At 37.1% G+C, this 17,183-nt stretch overlaps 5 protein-coding genes across 5 annotated transcripts; 2 read left to right on the top strand and 3 right to left on the bottom strand.

Moving 5' to 3' along the window:
- Positions 1 to 129: 129 nt before the first annotated feature.
- Positions 130 to 12,814, bottom strand: LOC123011980 (tyrosine-protein kinase hopscotch). The gene is made up of 13 exons (XM_044409720.1): positions 11,928 to 12,814; positions 11,625 to 11,878; positions 11,457 to 11,576; positions 11,143 to 11,312; positions 10,961 to 11,092; positions 6,762 to 6,889; positions 6,500 to 6,712; positions 6,316 to 6,440; positions 1,984 to 2,134; positions 1,078 to 1,932; positions 852 to 1,021; positions 619 to 801; positions 130 to 565 (listed from the first exon to the last, which is right to left on the bottom strand). Exons 1-13 carry the CDS (start codon positions 12,648 to 12,650, stop codon positions 430 to 432), a joined length of 3,360 nt encoding a protein of 1,119 aa, XP_044265655.1. The 5' UTR covers positions 12,651 to 12,814; the 3' UTR covers positions 130 to 429.
- On the top strand, positions 3,841 to 6,104 carry LOC123011984 (heat shock protein 70 A1-like). Its single transcript, XM_044409722.1, has one exon. It carries the CDS (start codon positions 3,969 to 3,971, stop codon positions 5,907 to 5,909), a length of 1,941 nt encoding a protein of 646 aa, XP_044265657.1. The 5' UTR covers positions 3,841 to 3,968; the 3' UTR covers positions 5,910 to 6,104.
- LOC123011979 lies at positions 6,915 to 10,919 on the bottom strand. The gene is made up of 2 exons (XM_044409719.1): positions 10,514 to 10,919; positions 6,915 to 10,467 (listed from the first exon to the last, which is right to left on the bottom strand). The coding sequence occupies exons 1-2, from the start codon at positions 10,917 to 10,919 to the stop codon at positions 6,926 to 6,928; spliced, it is 3,948 nt and encodes a 1,315-aa protein (XP_044265654.1). The 3' UTR covers positions 6,915 to 6,925.
- LOC123011985 (potassium/sodium hyperpolarization-activated cyclic nucleotide-gated channel 1-like) lies at positions 12,803 to 15,308 on the top strand. The gene is made up of 7 exons (XM_044409723.1): positions 12,803 to 13,024; positions 13,075 to 13,313; positions 13,359 to 13,595; positions 13,645 to 13,831; positions 13,879 to 14,003; positions 14,056 to 14,228; positions 14,275 to 15,308. Exons 1-7 carry the CDS (start codon positions 12,992 to 12,994, stop codon positions 14,943 to 14,945), a joined length of 1,665 nt encoding a protein of 554 aa, XP_044265658.1. The 5' UTR covers positions 12,803 to 12,991; the 3' UTR covers positions 14,946 to 15,308.
- Positions 14,968 to 17,072, bottom strand: LOC123011986 (5'-AMP-activated protein kinase catalytic subunit alpha-2). Its single transcript, XM_044409725.1, has 3 exons — positions 15,707 to 17,072; positions 15,458 to 15,645; positions 14,968 to 15,397 (listed from the first exon to the last, which is right to left on the bottom strand). Exons 1-3 carry the CDS (start codon positions 16,896 to 16,898, stop codon positions 15,197 to 15,199), a joined length of 1,581 nt encoding a protein of 526 aa, XP_044265660.1. The 5' UTR covers positions 16,899 to 17,072; the 3' UTR covers positions 14,968 to 15,196.
- Positions 17,073 to 17,183: the final 111 nt, after the last annotated feature.

The following is a 17,183-nucleotide window of genomic DNA, read 5'->3' as shown; positions in this document are numbered from 1 at the left end:
ATATTTATTACTGTTATTTCGCAATTCCAAACCAAAAGTTTTTTTTATAGAATAGTTAGTCATTTATTCAAACAGACAAATGGTCGAATTTTAAATTAATTGAAAAAAAAAGAAAAAATTAATAATAGCTAATCTTCAATTAAAATTTATTTTAAAATAAAATATACATATTTACAAGTTGATTGCACTGAGAAATGGCACAAGAAATGCTTGTTCCAAATAAAGAAATTGAGCAAATAATAAAAACAACAGGTACTTATTTAAACTAAAATCTAACAATTGATCTTAAAATAGGTAAATTACAAAAGATTATACTAGTGGTGCTCTTTCCTGTTTGTGCTCCGTTATGTCGTTACCTTCTCAAAAAGATACCCTTTTATGGAGTTGTTCCACCTTATATGGGCACCAAATATCACATCCGTACTGATTTCAATACTGCGTTAGCAAATCTTGTGTTTCCTGGACAAGTTCAATAAATGGCGGTCGTTCGTGGGGGTCTGCGTGCCAACATGGGTAAATAATCCGGATATAGACAGCTTGTGGGCACAATGCAGGACACGGAAATCTATAAAAGGCAACGATAAATAAACTAACTAAAAGTTAGTAACAAACGCGTACCTGGCCCCGCTCTCCAAGGCGTTCAAGAGAACTTGTTGCTCTTGACCTCTGACTTCATCGTCTCCCAGATTTGTCAATTTTGGCTCTTCGCCCCAGTTGAACATTTCACACATTGTCACACCGTAGGACCAAACGTCGGAACGGACAGAAAATTTCCCATCACGTAAACTTTCAGGCGCATACCTTATAACACAAAAATTATTTTATTATGTAAACAAATTTCGCAAAATTACCATTTAATAGGCAATTCTCTACTGGTTTTCAAAATGTAGTAGTCATTAGTGCCTATAACTTGCGCCAAACCAAAGTCGGAGATCTTGACGTGATTTTCATCAGCTACCAAAATATTTCGTGTAGCCAAATCTCGATGAACGATGTTTTTCTTTCCCAAATAATTCATCCCCTAGACAAATTTTGAATTTATAAATTTTGATTAGTTGTTATTCAAGCACAACAAACCTCTGCAATGTCAAGTGCAAACTTCAGCAACTGTTTCATTTGTAACGACTCTCGATTAATTTTCAAATAACTCTGCAAGGACCCGTGCTGAACAAATTCCATAACTAGAGAAATGTCTGGTTCTCGTGAAACCCCCAAAATTTCAACAATATTCCGGTGTTGCAAAGTCTTCATTATATTAATCTCTCTTTCAAAGTCTTGCAAACACGAACTTAGAGTTGAAGATTTCAGTTTTTTTATTGCCACTATTCTAGGCTCAATTTCTGGATTTCCGGGATATTCCAACGTTCCTTTATAAACCTCTCCGTAAAAACCTTGTCCAATTCTTCCTTGCAAAACCACACTGCAATCTTGATCCAATTCAAGTATACTTTGTAACGAATTTATACTATCGAGTGACGTCGTTACTGTCGAAAAATTGAAATTCGATAGTATGTTCGAAAAATCACAAGAATATGTATCTTCATTGTTCAAAACTTCCTGTGAATTTAAAAAGCAATTTTGCGATTGGCTTCGGTAGCTCGACGGGGCAGAAGAATCGCTTTCGATTTCGCTCGCTGCAATTAAATCTTCCGAATTTACCATAAAAGTCGATTGTGTTGTATTTGATGCTAAACTATAAGTTGACGAAGCTGCGACTGTCTGTAGAGTTGAATTTGATTTTGTGAAAATTTTAGCGTAGGAATGTGTCCGTCTTGAATTGTACACTTGGTACAATATTTGATTAATATCTCGCATGATGGCTTGGGGTTGTTTTCGTCGATGAGGATCGGCGTTCCAACATTCCAGCATGAGCTCGTAGATGTCCTTGTCGCATATCGGGGGGCAAGGTAAGCGTTTGCCGCTTGCATACCACTAGAATTAGAGAAAAATTATTTAAAGTTGGGATGGCCGTGTACGAGTTACCCTCATGGTTTCCACGTGATCGGTGGTTTTTATTTCTTCACCAAGCACAAAGATTTCCCAGAGGGTTGTAGCGAACGCCCATACATCGGCGGCGGTTGATCGTTTCGCGTAGTCCAAATTCGTGTAACATTCCAGGGGTATCCAATGAACCCTAAAATTTTAATAAAATTGTTTTTTCTCTTTGGCAAAAAAAGTAGAAGCATTTTGTTCAGTTAATTATGTTATGTCGACGAAAACTACTGTAACTTAAAAAATGGCAGATTTCAATTGATTGTGACATCTCAATATCTTCTTAGTGAACGAGTTTCGTCAGTTTTAAGGTATTTTTTTTAATTAACCCAACGTTACAACTATAGTGTTTATAAAAACAGATTTTTTTTTCATAACACTATAAAAAAATTGAGTAACAGCCAGATATTTCTACTTATATATAGTCATAATTAGTATAAAATCGGATAAGTGTTTATTTCTCAGTTGAATATAAAATGAGTTAAGTCTTCGTTGCATGGGTCGATGTGTTTTGCTTCGTTTCCAGAATTTTCTACAGATTATTAGTCACAGACGCCTACTTTCACGCTGAGAAAAAGCGAATTTACTTCTTGTACCTCTTCTTTTCACATACGCACATATGAATCAGACAAAATACATCATTGTCGATTTTGAATGTTCTAGAAGTTAATTTAAATTATATAATTACAACCACCTACACATTTTTTAAAGTTATCTTAAGTGTAAATATAAGCAGTCTTATCTTTAAAGTATGTATGTATAAAATGTTAAATATTTCCAGAAAATTCGATCTATTAATGAAAAATTGCCATCAGGTAAAATGTTCAATAAATAAATATTTATTATCCATGATTTAATTCATTCAATTCAATTCACGTAATAATAGGGTTGAATTTATTTATTTACTTTTATATAATTATTTTTTGAATTTGATACAAAAATACATTGACCCGAATAACGCCGAACGTTCTCGAAAGTTCTCATTTCTTCGTTGCTTTCACATAAATCAATATCACACAAACACGAAGCGACGGCACGAATATTCTCAAACGTTCTCGAAAAATTCAACACTTTTCTTGATTTTTTTATAAAAAGATATTGACTATAAATGTTCTAGACTTTTCTTTCATTCGTAAATAAAAATAAAACAAAACATGATTCTTATTATTTAAAATTGACTTTCAAATCTCCAGAAATTTCCAGTCCCATGGAAAATTCATCCATTATAACTTGTAAATTTACATCAATTACTTTTGTAAACATAATGTTTTAAAACCAATTTTAATTATGGGTGAAAGGCGAAATTTTTGTGTTGAAAACTTTTTAAATGTGACGACAAAAAATTACATACAAAACGTTTTGTCCAATAAGAAGACATATAAAAGACTTTAAAAGTAAGTAACTTTATAGAATCTTCTCAAGCAAATAGAAAAAAAAAAGCAAATTCAATAACACAACACAATAAATTCAATAATTTGCACTGCAAATATTTGTTAAATCACTTTTTTATTTAGGATAACTGGAATAAAAAAGTTTCAAATACCAGTAGGTATGCATAAAAATGCGATCGTTCATTTTTGGGTCTAATAAGAATCGAAAACTAATTTAGTAGAAAAGACCAATTTTAATAATATTATAACGATTATTACACAAAAAATAAACCGCGTTTATTATTATAGCCGAAAAAATAAACATAAAGATGCCATTATAACGGAAATATGTTTAAAAAATCATTATTTTCCATTAATTCTTTCTAAAGTTTCCGTTTATAAATGTGGAAGTTTCGAGAACATTCGGTACACTTCGAGAAAGATTTGCCCACTCCTATATAAGCGGTGAACTGCGGCGCGCTTTCAGTCATTTGAAAGCAAGCGAACGAACGAATAACACGACCAAAGCGACTAAAGCTTTAACAAAGCGTTTTATACAAAGTGTTTACAAGTGAATTTGAATAGAAGCAAAGTAAATCAGACAAAATGGTGAAATCTCCAGCAGTTGGTATCGACTTGGGAACCACTTACTCCTGCGTCGGAGTTTGGCAACACGGAAAAGTCGAGATCATCGCCAACGACCAAGGTAACAGAACTACTCCAAGTTATGTTGCCTTCACCGACACCGAGCGTCTTCTCGGAGACGCTGCGAAGAATCAAGTTGCCATGAATCCCAGCAACACCATCTTCGACGCGAAACGATTAATTGGAAGAAAATACGACGATCCGAAAATCCAACAAGACATCAAACACTGGCCGTTTAAAGTCATCAATGATTGCGGCAAACCGAAAATCCAAGTCGAGTACAAAGGCGAAATTAAGAAGTTTGCACCGGAAGAAATCAGTTCAATGGTTTTGACGAAAATGAAGGAAACTGCAGAAGCTTATTTGGGAACATCAATAAGGGATGCTGTCATCACAGTACCAGCCTACTTCAACGACTCCCAGAGACAAGCCACGAAAGATGCCGGTGTTATCGCCGGTTTGAACGTCATGAGGATCATCAACGAACCAACAGCAGCGGCCCTGGCTTATGGTCTTGATAAGAACTTGAAGGGTGAAAGAAACGTCCTCATCTTCGACTTGGGCGGCGGCACTTTCGATGTTTCCATCTTGACAATCGACGAAGGGTCGTTGTTCGAAGTTAAAGCTACTGCAGGTGATACTCACCTCGGTGGTGAAGACTTCGACAACAGACTCGTTACCCACTTCGCCGATGAATTCAAACGTAAATACAAGAAAGATTTGAGAAGCAACCCGAGGGCGTTAAGAAGACTCAGAACCGCTGCTGAAAGGGCGAAACGAACACTTTCATCTAGCACTGAAGCTTCCATCGAGATCGATGCCCTCTTCGACGGTATCGACTTCTACACCAAAATCAGTAGAGCAAGATTCGAAGAACTGAACGCCGATCTGTTCAGAGGAACATTACAACCGGTCGAAAAAGCCCTAACAGACGCCAAAATGGACAAGGGAATGATTCACGACATCGTCCTCGTCGGTGGTTCGACTCGAATCCCGAAAATTCAACAACTACTCCAGAACTATTTCAACGGAAAATCACTGAATCTCTCAATTAACCCAGATGAGGCCGTCGCCTACGGTGCAGCTGTCCAGGCAGCTGTCCTAAGTGGAGAAACCGACTCAAAGATTCAAGACGTCCTTCTAGTCGATGTCACACCATTGTCTCTGGGTATTGAAACCGCCGGAGGAGTAATGACGAAAATCATCGAGCGAAACGCAAGAATTCCTTGCAAACAAACCCAGACATTCACCACCTATTCCGATAACCAACCCGCCGTCACCATCCAGGTCTTCGAAGGCGAGAGGGCAATGACCAAAGATAACAACCTTCTGGGAACCTTCGATCTGACAGGCATTCCACCAGCGCCCCGCGGAGTCCCGAAAATTGAAGTCACTTTCGATCTTGACGCCAATGGCATCCTCAACGTCTCCGCTAAAGATACCAGCTCCGGCAATTCTCGCAATATTACCATCAAAAACGACAAAGGCAGACTGTCCCAGAAAGACATCGACAGGATGGTCTCAGAGGCTGAACAATACAAAGAAGAGGATGAGAAACAGAGACAGAGAATTGCCGCTAGGAATCAACTAGAAGGTTACATCTTCCAGTTAAAACAGACTATCTCTGAACAAGGAAGCAAATTAAGCGAATCCGACAGACAAACTGTAACAAAAGAATGCGACACCTGTTTACAATGGTTGGATGCAAATACTCTCGCCGAGAAGGAAGAATATGAAGATAGACAGAAACAATTATCGTCCATCTGTGCTCCCATTATGGCTAAACTGTATCAACAAGGCGGCCAGGGTGGTATGCCAGGGACTGGAGGAAGTTGTGGACAACAGGCCGGCGGTTTTGGAGGTCAACGACAAGGAGGACCAACGATCGAAGAAGTTGACTAAGCATTCCTTCGGAATTGTTAACTTTAATTTCTTAAGAATCCTGATTTTTCTCCTTTCTTTAGTATTACTTTAATGCAGTCACTATTGAAATAATGTGATGTGTAATGTGATTTTATGTAACATTTCTGTTAATTGTAAAGACTGATTTCTTCTTGTATTATTTAACATCTCAATAAATCTTTAATTTTTTAAGAAGTTTTAATTTTTCTAATGATTTTATTACCCTGCATAATTCCTTTTAATGAATCCAAAAGACCCAACTATACACAAAAAAACCTGATAATTTGAGAACGAAACAATATATAAGATAAATTACAAAAACAAAACCCATCTTATTAGTGTAGTTTTTGCAAAATACGTTACCTATCCTGTTCCTTTTGTTAAAAAATAAATAAAAATTACTTACTCTTTGGATGCATAGGAAATATGAATTCCGGGATCGGTCAGTTTAACAGTGAAGGAATTTTCATCGTGTGAATTGACCATTAATTTTCTACATCTGATATTTCCATGAACAATCCCATTTTCTTTCTGAAGTCAGAAATATCAATATTAGCAAAAAATACAGTTACATTAACAAGAAAGCATACCAGATGCCAAAGTGCTGAAGCAAGATTACTAGCTGCTTCAATTAAGTCAACTTTCTTCAATATTCCCTTATGTTCTCTTAAGTATTGGTCCAAGGGACCTAATCGAAAATACTCCAAAATTAATGAAACGTTACTCGATAACGTTATTCCAAACAAACGCACAATTGCGTCAGAGTGAAGATATGCGTATTGGCCAGCAAGTTCAAGAAACTCCTAAAAATTTATGATCATATTTTCCTTAGCGCGATGTAATATACTTTACCTTCAAATACTTGTCACACGATTCCTGTTTAAGTACTTTCATGGTCACTTCAATTTTTTTACCTTTTGTAACTTTCCACATACTTCTGTAAGTCATTGTAATCCCTCTGGAACCATCTTTCCTTTGCCCTGAGAATAAAACACAATTTTTTTATTGAAGCAAATTTAATTCCAGCGTGATTTTACTGTACAATATTTGAAATATAAAAACAAGAATAACAAAACCATAAGAATGACAAAAACAACAATAAATATCAATGCGTAAAAAACATTATTTTCTGTGCCTAACCAACCAAAAAACGGTTTACTAAATTCATCCTCCATCAAATTTGTGTAAAAATTTGGAGCTTTTTTAACTTCCATTCTTATGTAATTAGTTGTCCAAGAAAGTTTTAAATCTTTTTGTTCGACTACACATTTCCAATCTCCCGTATGAGACGTATTTAATTCTTTAAATTCTTCGGAATTGACCGCTGCCAACATGGTTGTACCAAAATCCTTATAAATTTCCCCATTCAAATACAATTTTAGACTCAAATCAGAATAAATGTAACCCAAAACTACTGCTTTGCACACCAATACGACCGATCTAGTAGCTCGAGTTTGAATCGTATAATCCTCACTAACAACTGCCAACGAAATAACCCTCAAAACCTCCTTCTTTTTGTTTATTCTATACAACATACAAACATAAACCCCCGAATCATCAATGCCAACATTTCTGACGACTAAATTATCCCCTTGAAACACTACACGATTCTCATCTGGCTCAACAAAAATCCCATTCAATGTCCACTCAAAATACGAATCCGGCGATTCTTGCCTGATTATTTTCAACATTTCACTGTCGTTTTCCAAAACCACCGATCTGCCCTCATTTACTTCAAAACTGAACTGATGCGTCTGCAAATTCTCTCTCATTTTTTCAAGAGTGGTAGGACTGACATCCCCACAAACAAAATCGTTACAAATTCCCGTGGATTTATAAGAACCGGGACATAACATTCCTAAAATGTTTGGTTTGGGATTTGTACAATTTCGAGTACGATATCCCTCGCCGCCCCCACATTTCACAGTACAGTGCCAAGGCGACCATGCCGACCACCCTCCATCCCTAGGAGGCCCGTCAATGTCCAAAGCGTCGCAGTTTGCACTCCAAATCGCCCAACCCTTTTCCATACCCAAGGAAAACCAATAGAAGAGCATGGGTTTAAAGCTATAGTACGTAAAAACAGTTTCGTTCTCTTTAGTCACATTAACATATTGTTCGCTGAAACTAAAATTGAGTGTCGTCCAATTCTTAGTGGTTAAAAGTGGAAATTGTGACGACTGTGTTTTTAGAATCTCACCCAAATAACTGAGATAAACCTCGTTTTTCATAGTATCAATTTGGAGCATATGTGAGCTAAGAGTGTTTGGTAGAGACATCAGAGGTATTGAGACTAAACCCTCGCCTCGAATTACCAGACTAAAATTCTGATGAAGTGTCTTTTCACTCGACCAAATACCAAAAGGCACAGTTTTGGCAAAACTACTTATTGAAACATTTTCGGTTTGACATTGCTCGCTTTTCAGAAAAAAACCAAGCGGATTGCCATGAACAGTTCCAAAAGACAAAAACATAGGATCGAAGACTTCGTCAGTCAGATATTCAAAGAAACTGTTTGGAACTCCTTTAAAACCTAAAGAAATTTCACCTTTCCGCATAACTAGCCAAAAGTCCGTCCATTTCCCTGACGAAATCAAATGTAAAAAAGTCTTTTCTTTGATTAACTTTGCCTTGTGAAAAAGTAAAACCTTCTCGTTACCCTTCGCTCCCAAAATTAGCTCGATCTTATCATCCAAATTCTTGGGATAAAAATCGAACTGGACTGCATCTGTTAAATCTGGATTCCACTGTTTTAACCCAAATTCTAATCCCGTTATTTTCCACTGTGGTAAAATGTAGACTTTCCGCCCCTGTAACGCTTTACCAACGATCATTATGTTTTCCTCAGGTCTATCACAATCTCTCACATTACACAAATCTTTCTGAACGTCTGGATCACTCGTATAACACCAACTTCCACCAACATCCCTCGAAGGGTTTCGACAAAAATTTTGAACATCATCAAGAGACAAATCCGCATATAAAGTCTCATTTGCGTATTGTGACTCAACTCTGTGAACTGTGACATTCTCAAACCAATAATCACAATTACGGTTTGATCTCGTTTTTGACAAGTGCCCAACATAGTCGTTTCCGGTTCCCGCCATTCTGCATTCCTCCGACTTGCATTTCCTCAAACGACAATAATTTTTCTCAATGGATTTATCAAGAGTAAAAGCGTAACAATAAGTGCCTTTTTCATCTTTTTTAGGATCACGACAATAATTCCACTCAACTAGGGCTTCGCTTTTGTTGTCAAAATCTTGATTTGGTAGCAATTTGCTTGCCCATGGCAGGCACGGCATGCCTTCACTAGTTACGTCTTGAGTCCCTTTATAATTTTCTTCGTCATTGTTTAATGCACATTCGGGTAGAAGAGCTGGAGGAGGTTTTGATATTTCTGGAGGAAGACAAAAGAAGGTCCAATGCGCAATCGTGTCCGAACTCGGAGAGAACCAGCGCAGCGACCGGAAGATTTCATGTTTTATTTCAAAAATCATATGCGTGCCTACACTTTTCGTCCAATAAAATTGCATTGTATCAGCGAAAAAAGCAACGGAATATTCGCGCCATTCCCAATAGTCCAAAATTTCAGGCAAAGACAATTCCTTAATTATGACACTCGAATCTTCCCAAAAATTTACCACAATTCGTGACATTTCATTCGATCGCTGTATCAGAAATTTTACATTAGGAAAATCAACTGCCGGACTTGGAACAAAAAGAATGTAAGCTGAGTGAAATGCTCGAAGATAGAATTGTAACTCTTGTCCAACTTCGTTGGTTCTCAAAGGCCAAAACTGTTGAAATTGTGCTCCTGTGGTGGTTTGAACGTCACATTCGAAGTCGTCGCGACAAAAAGGGAACGACCAAATCACATTAGTGCCTTGAGCGGAGTAAAAATTGAACCGATTTTTGCGAAATCCTAACAGATTATTTTTAGTTTTATACTCGGCTAAGAAAATCGGCTTAATTTGACCCTCGTATGATAATGTTATAAACGGTGCGGTCCAGGATACTGTAAACATCGTATAACTCGTCGATTTTAAAATATCAGGAGTTGGTTCATATTCAGGTGTGTCTTTGTTTCCCATTGTTAAAGCACTAACTTTATTTGAGAGGAAAATTTCAAGTCCAATTCCCAAATCGGCCATTTCTTTTCCAGTCACGGGTAACGCCAGTGTCGATATTACCAACCTAGCAGTGGCATTTGAGTATGAATCTGAGTCCCACAACTTCACCCCAAAACTGAATTCAGTTAAAGTATTATTAAAGTCAGTCCAGTGAGTATAATTTGGAGTATTTCTAGTGAAAACCTCACAATCTGGGACTTCACAAAAAGGAATATCGCAGTATTCCTTCTCGATTTCATCAGTCTCATCATTTTCGACGAAACACCACGGCCCCCCTATGTCACCATTAGGATTGCGGCAAAATTTCTTAGCTTTTGAAACTTCACCTTCTGGGAAACGTATCTTCGAGAACTTATCGTAGGGTTTATATCCTGTCGCTTCCTTCACTTTACCTCGATCTTTATTCCACTTTAGACATTTCCGGTCTAAAAACACGAATAAGAGTCCCAATTGAAGTTAACAGTTAAAAACCTGATAGAGCTCTTTTTATATTGCCGGAATACTCCATTCCAGGCCCTGTAATTCTACATTCCTTCACTGAACATAAAGGTATTCCGCAAGTTTCATATTTCAGGTCTAAATTCATAGTGTAGCACCAAGGCCCATCAGGGTCTTTTGTGGGATTCCTACAAAAGTTTTTCGCTCTTTTTCGTGACTGTTCAGGGAATTGCGCATCGACAATCCCTTCAGGGATATGGTGAGGAAGATCTGAAGACCAAGACTGACACCTAACCCATGATTCCGTTTTCGATATATCGCCAAGATATTCGAGACCTAAGTGGCTCAATTTACACATAGACAGGTCAGAAAAGTTGCCAACTTCATCATCTCCGGTCACGTTAAAAGCAAAAATTATAACAAAAACCAGTTTTAACATAAGCAGATATGACATTTGTCATGTCAAACTAATTATCTTACCCTTAAAAACTTGGAGATCTTTGCAATTGATGCACAAAGGGGCTGTTGGTAAAATCGTCCTCAAAGCCGAGGTATCTGTTACTGAGTCTCCTGGTAAATTATCGCTTTGACAAAGAAGTAACGGTGAAACGTCTACAATTAATTATTAAAGAAATTATAAGTAATTTAAATAAGTTAACTACCGTATTCGGAAGGTGGCAAACATTCTTGTAAAAATATGGGGCCATTGGGATCATTGTAAGCAGCCATAAGTTGCTGAATACTCTTGTATCTTGTTAAATCATCATTGAAAATAAATTCATCGCCGGTTATTCTTTCCAATTTGAAAGTTTTCGGTTTTGGTGGATTTAAACTAAAATTATCACAAATTAGGAGTATGTAGAACAAAATTTTAACCAGAAGTTCAGTGAAGTTAATTGCAAAAAAACAATAAATTTTGTGAAAAAATGTAAAATGGATTTCTTGGTAAGTAACGAATTGTGTAATAAGTTCTTACTTGTCTTTCATGCAAACATCAATATAGTAGTCGCTATATTTAACGGCACTTTCCCTGATTATGAAACACCCTGGGCGGTTGCTTCGTTTTTCTTCTAATTTAGCATAAGAAAATTCCCCTCTGTAACAAAATTGTTATTTATGAAAACGTCTTAAAAATACTGCATACCCAACAGGTCCGTGGCACTTCATGGCGTACAATTTTTGCAATGAAGGCGTTACAACATCTTTACAAATATTAAAAGTCCATTTACAAGTCAGTCGATAGTAGCCATCTAAGAGACTAATGAAAGAAAACATTAACTGATTTGAGTTAAATTTTAAGTAAAATGGGATTCCGTTTTTTCTGCTGATTTCAACAGTACCATCATCATCCCTAATTGAGATGAAACCAAGTTCTTCAATGGTACAAATGCGTTGCCACTGCAATGTTTTTATTAAAAAATGCAAAACTTTTGTGTTATTGACCCACGTCTTTGTTTGATTCTGATGAAAATTTAATCCCTGGTTCAGTTGGGTGATAAGGAGTAACCTTGATGGTGATGGCACAAACGACACCGTCTTCATCAGTCACTGCTTTGTAAACTTCAGAAAGGTACTCTGGCGCTATGATATCAAGCTGCTTCAAATATTCAGCTTTAACATATTTAGCATCATGCACAGATTTTTGAAGTTTCCCCAATGTATCATGTATAGGTTTTTTGATAAAAATTGAGTGTCTTTTTACCACTTCTTTTGGTATATATTTTTTATACTCATTTTCAACACTCTCTCTTGGAATATCCTTCTCTAACATCACTCTATACATATCAGTAATCCCCAAACCCATCAATTCCCGCCTATACTTCTCATAAACAATGTCAGGTATTTTATTTTCAAGAACATCATTGCGAGCTTGATGAAAGTAATAGTCATAAGCCCTCTCATCAATTTTTCTCAACTTGGTACAGTTCGGTACTTTGAACCGAATTCGTAATTCAAAATGCGTATTTTTTTCGTTGAAAACTGCCGAGGGGCGTAGAAAAATTTGCTTGTTTGTGACTCGCAGACCAAATAGGTGTCGGGCTATAGGTAAAACTCCCAACTGTCTACAAACATGAATGCAGACATCTTCAGCTGTTGTCGAGGCATTATAAGGAACTTCAAAAACTTTGTTGTCGAGAACTGTGTAGATTTTTAAATGGGGCTCGGTCATTTTGGTTAGGTTGGTTTAACGACAGATAATAGTCCTGTACCCGCACATGAGAACTCATAAAAACACCAAACCCAAACACTTATCAACTGTTTTCAGAAAACAACGCAAATTTCTGAAAACACTTTCAATAACAAGAAGAAGATAACAAACACACAAACAGGTAGTTTATGTTCGTTGTGTTGGTGGTTGGTGTTTTTGCCAGCCTGACTTGGCGCTGAGTTTAAAATTCAATTACTCAAGTTGGCTTATACATTCGTAATGAGAGCATTACCATAGCAAAACAGTAAAAACCATTAAAAGAATAAATAGCGTATCAGAAAAATACAGAATTTTTAATAAAAATGACTGCCGGACCTCCCAAATACAACAAAGTGGTAAGTTTGTTACTAAAATAGTCCCAATGTTTGTTTAATCAATGGGCAAGTTTGCCCACTTGGGCCACGACTGTGAAATGCTTGCCGAAGATGACGAAGTGGAGAAAAGGTTCCCACAGAAAACTTGGTGCAATCAATTTAAAAGAGCTGTGATGAGAAGTATCCTAGTTCATGAAAAAATCTGTAAATCTTGTGCCATTCACTTGCGAAGTCACGGTGCAATCGAGAAAGAAAAACAAAGACATATTAGATACCACCCCACAAGCATCCACCCTTTCAGCAGTGCTCGGTATAGCTTGTTTTCAAAAAACGTTTGAACCTAATTTTTGCGTAGGATTTGGTGGGAGTTATGCATGTGCGGTGTTTGCCTCTTTCAGTTAATTTTGGTACCATTAGATATTGGATTTTATGCTTTTGAAGAAACCATGCCATTTCTTCACAGTACTGCCTTTCTTACACTCCGAATGGCTCTGGATTTGATTTGTTGCGCCGATATTGGGTTTAATGCAATAACGGGATATTATGATGAAGCAAAAAAAGAGGTTGTGCTTCATCATCAGAAGATAGTTTTGTATTTACGATAATTTAAGATTTTTTAAAGATTAGTTTTCGAGTTGTAGACATTATTTGAAAAATCAATTTATTGTGGACTTTTTGTCATCAGTGCCAACTCACTGGGATCTTTTTATACCTATGGATAATTCCGGTGGTTATAAAAACTGGAATTTGGCGATTTTACAATTAATATCGACGATAAAATATTTGAGATTTTTCACTCTCAATAATCTTGCAATGAAACTTTGCAATGTAAATTAATAATTTTTCATTTCATCTTGGTTTTTATCAGCTTGTAGATATTTGGAGTTGATTTTTATGTACGACATGGGGTTCTTATGGTGCTCACAATGCTAATTTTTTGGCACACTCTTTCTTGTACCCAAATTTTCGGATATTATCTTTTCGATGACAAGAAAAATTAGTATAACTGAATTTTATGTTTTTGTTTTTTAAGTTTAATAACCAACTTCTAGTGCCGCTTATAAGAACACAACTGCTTTCAAAGCTATCTCTCGCAGTCTCTACGACGGGGCTCTTTTAATTTATACAGCATCATACGGAGTGGAAGAACCAGAAAACAACAACGAATTTTTAATGACTACAGTGTTATGGTTTTTATCAAAATTTGTCCAAATTTACCTCCTAGGTTTGTTTTTAAATGAACATTTCCAAAAACTGACGAAATATTTTAGCTCGCGTTATTGAATTCTTGCGCGCTAAAACTTCGCCTAAAATGAAGTACTCTCAAATGGTAAAACAACTGGTTGAATTTATGCGTCATAAACAGCTCCCATTGTACACCCAAAAAAGAATTTTGACTTATTACGAGTTCCATTTTCAAAAAAGCTACTTTCGGGAGAATGAAATCTACGCAACGATTTCTGGCCAGTTGCGACAAGAAATCGTAATGCAGACTTGTAGGCAGTTGGTGGAAAACGTTGAATTTTTCAGAGATCTTCCACTGAATTTGCTGGTACGAATCGTGTCCTGTTTGCGATCCGAGATTTATTTGACTAATGATGTTGTTGTGAAAGCAAATTCGACCGGAAACTGCATGTACTTCATCTCTACTGGAACTGTGGCTGTTTACACAGTTTCAGGGAAAGAAGTTTGTCATTTAGAAGATGGGGACCACTTCGGCGAAATTGCTTTAGTCACTCCAGAGGCGCAACGAGTTGCTTCTGTTATTGCTGTGGAAACGTGTGAATTGTACAGATTGGACAGGAAGGATTTTATTAAAGCTATCCATCCATATCCTGACTTACTGGAAAAGATACAGAAAATTGCCGCCGATAGGATGGAGAAGACTAATCTTATGGAGGAACATTATAAGAGAGATATGGCTACCAAGAGATTATATTAGGTGTTTGTAGAGAATAGCTTGATTCCAATAAAACTCAGTTTATTTTACAACTTAATTAAACAACAAAAATATCATCACAACTAACCAGTTTACACAATTAATGGCTTTTTAAAAGCGACTAATACCTTTTTTATTTTTATCACTGGTAAATTCACTTAAAAACTCACTATGCAATTAAGATCAAACAAAAATCTAGTAATTAGACTACATAATTTTTAACGTAAAATAGGTAGGATAAAATTTGTCTTAAATTAACGAGCCAATTGTATAATTAAAGCGGCACACATTTCGAAAAATTCCATAGTGTAATGCCCTTTCGGTTTTGCGTTCAAAGTGATATCGCCTGACTGCACTGGAGTGGCCAGAGACCCCATTACAGGGGCTGCCGTATTCGACTCCGCTTCTTCGTTGGCCAAACTTTTAAAATCCAATAGGTAACTTTTGTAATCCACCTAAGAAAAAAAATAATTAAAATATTCCAATAATCTTTATTAAATTTTCTATTGTATTACCTGATACAATTGTAGGGACATCATGACGAATCTTTCATGCAAAGGATTCTTATGACGTACTCTTACATGGTAAGGATTGATGACTTTCCACTCATAATCCAAAGCTTTCATAGCCCTATAAACTTCCATCATAATATCATGAGGTTTACTTTGTGATCTAATCCCCAAATGCCATTTAGCCCTTTTAACTGAAATTAAAAAAAAAAAAAGTTACAATTGCTTTACTCGGCTTCGCCTCGGAGCTCTCACCTCTTCCTCTGTCGCCGGTAGTTGCATGATTCGACGCCATTCTGTCCCTTAACGGCGCAATTCTTTCCGGATGAGGTTTCAAAGGGCTAGAACCAAAATCGCAAGGACTTGGACTAGGACTCATGCTAACGGGTGGGGGACTCCCCGCGATGTAAAAATCTTTAATTTCCGCCTTTGCCGCTTCGTCCGCAATACGTCTGTTATCAATAATAAGATGATAAGCGATCGCAAGTTGATCGTGGGGGTCTCCACTCAAAAGCGCATTGTGTACTTCCTTCTCCTGTACCCCAAACTTATCGCAAACTTCACCTACAGCGTCTGTGTCAATTACTGACGAGTCTTGCTCTACAGGTGATGGGAATAAGTAAGCAGGACAGTCTTTTTGGAACCATTCGTGCTTTTTAATTTCATCAATTGTTGCTCGTTTCATAGGATCGATTTGTAACATTTGGCACAGTAGGTTGACTACTGATTTATTCAGGTATTCAGGGATAGGAAAGATGCCTGATTTGATTTTTCTGAAGAGTGTGGGGACGTGTTCATCATCAAAAGGTAAAGTGCCACAAAGAAGGGCATAAAGAATGACTCCACACGACCAAATATCGACTTCGGGTCCGGCGTAAAGTTTGCCAGAGATGACTTCAGGTGCCGCGTAATTCGGGGAACCGCAACTAGTGCGCAGAAATTCGCCATCCATCATCATGTTGGATAAACCAAAATCGGCAATTTTTACATGCATGTTGTGATCAAGGAGAAGGTTTTCAGGTTTTAAATCTCGGTGAACAATCATGTGACGATGGCAATAATCAACTCCCGAAATAATCTGCTGGAAGAACCTCCTCGCTTCATGTTCTTGCAATTTCCCATGTTTTACAATATAATCAAACAATTCGCCCCCAGAGACGTATTCCATAATCATAAAAATATCAGTCGGCGTACTAATCACCTGATACAGTTTAATAATATGCGGGTGCCGAAACAGTTTCAAGTTTTGTATTTCCCTCCTGATCTTCCCCACAACATCCAAGCTCTTAATCTTTTGCCGATTTAAAATTTTGACTGCTACCTTGTGTCCCGTGATTTGGTGTTCCCCGATTTTCACTTTGCCGAATGTTCCGACACCTAAGGTCTGGCCAAGGATGTAGTGGCCGATCTTCATTTGGCCTTGCGCCCCCTGGGTCACATCCCCCATTTTTCCAAATGATTATTATCCGATACCACTAAAATCGATCCAAGTAACGTATTGACGCGCACTCATTGGCTTTTGCCCACAATTTTGCGTATTTAAATGTAAATTAACAAAATAAATAATTGCGTACTTCAACAAAACACCTTTGACAGAAATGACACTCAAGGCTCGCAACTTGCAAAAGTAAAAGTGCAAGGTCAAGATAAACGAGTTGGGGAAGAGGGGGTAGAATAAATACAATAAGTAAACATCTAGACGTGTATAGATTTATCAACAAGAAATTACCAC

This window comes from Tribolium madens, unplaced genomic scaffold (genome assembly GCF_015345945.1).
Source record: "Tribolium madens isolate multiple individuals breed KSU strain unplaced genomic scaffold, Tmad_KSU_1.1 Scaffold_91;HRSCAF=231;Tcas5.2_LG7, whole genome shotgun sequence".
Taxonomy (NCBI): Eukaryota; Metazoa; Arthropoda; class Insecta; order Coleoptera; family Tenebrionidae; genus Tribolium; species Tribolium madens.
The sequence above is the reverse complement of the archived record's forward strand: the minus strand, read 5'-3'. Positions and strand labels throughout refer to the sequence as shown.

Coding starts and splice junctions, on each gene's coding strand:
- LOC123011984 (XM_044409722.1), top strand. CDS start 3,969: ATGGTGAAATCTCCAGCAGTTGGTATCGACTTGGGAACCACTTACTCC.
- LOC123011979 (XM_044409719.1), bottom strand. CDS start 10,919: ATGTTAAAACTGGTTTTTGTTATAATTTTTGCTTTTAACGTGACCGGA. Junction 10,468..10,513: donor TATAAAAAGAGCTCTATCAG/GTTTTTAACTGT, acceptor TCGTGTTTTTAG/ACCGGAAATGTCTAAAGTGG.
- LOC123011980 (XM_044409720.1), bottom strand. CDS start 12,650: ATGACCGAGCCCCATTTAAAAATCTACACAGTTCTCGACAACAAAGTT. Junction 11,093..11,142: donor TTTGCCACCTTCCGAATACG/GTAGTTAACTTA, acceptor AATTAATTGTAG/ACGTTTCACCGTTACTTCTT. Junction 6,441..6,499: donor CTTCAGCACTTTGGCATCTG/GTATGCTTTCTT, acceptor TTCTGACTTCAG/AAAGAAAATGGGATTGTTCA.
- LOC123011985 (XM_044409723.1), top strand. CDS start 12,992: ATGACTGCCGGACCTCCCAAATACAACAAAGTG. Junction 14,004..14,055: donor TTCGATGACAAGAAAAATTA/GTATAACTGAAT, acceptor ACCAACTTCTAG/TGCCGCTTATAAGAACACAA. Junction 14,229..14,274: donor TGTCCAAATTTACCTCCTAG/GTTTGTTTTTAA, acceptor GAAATATTTTAG/CTCGCGTTATTGAATTCTTG.
- LOC123011986 (XM_044409725.1), bottom strand. CDS start 16,898: ATGGGGGATGTGACCCAGGGGGCGCAAGGCCAAATGAAGATCGGCCAC. Junction 15,646..15,706: donor TACCGGCGACAGAGGAAGAG/GTGAGAGCTCCG, acceptor TTTTAATTTCAG/TTAAAAGGGCTAAATGGCAT. Junction 15,398..15,457: donor TGTCCCTACAATTGTATCAG/GTAATACAATAG, acceptor TTTTTTTCTTAG/GTGGATTACAAAAGTTACCT.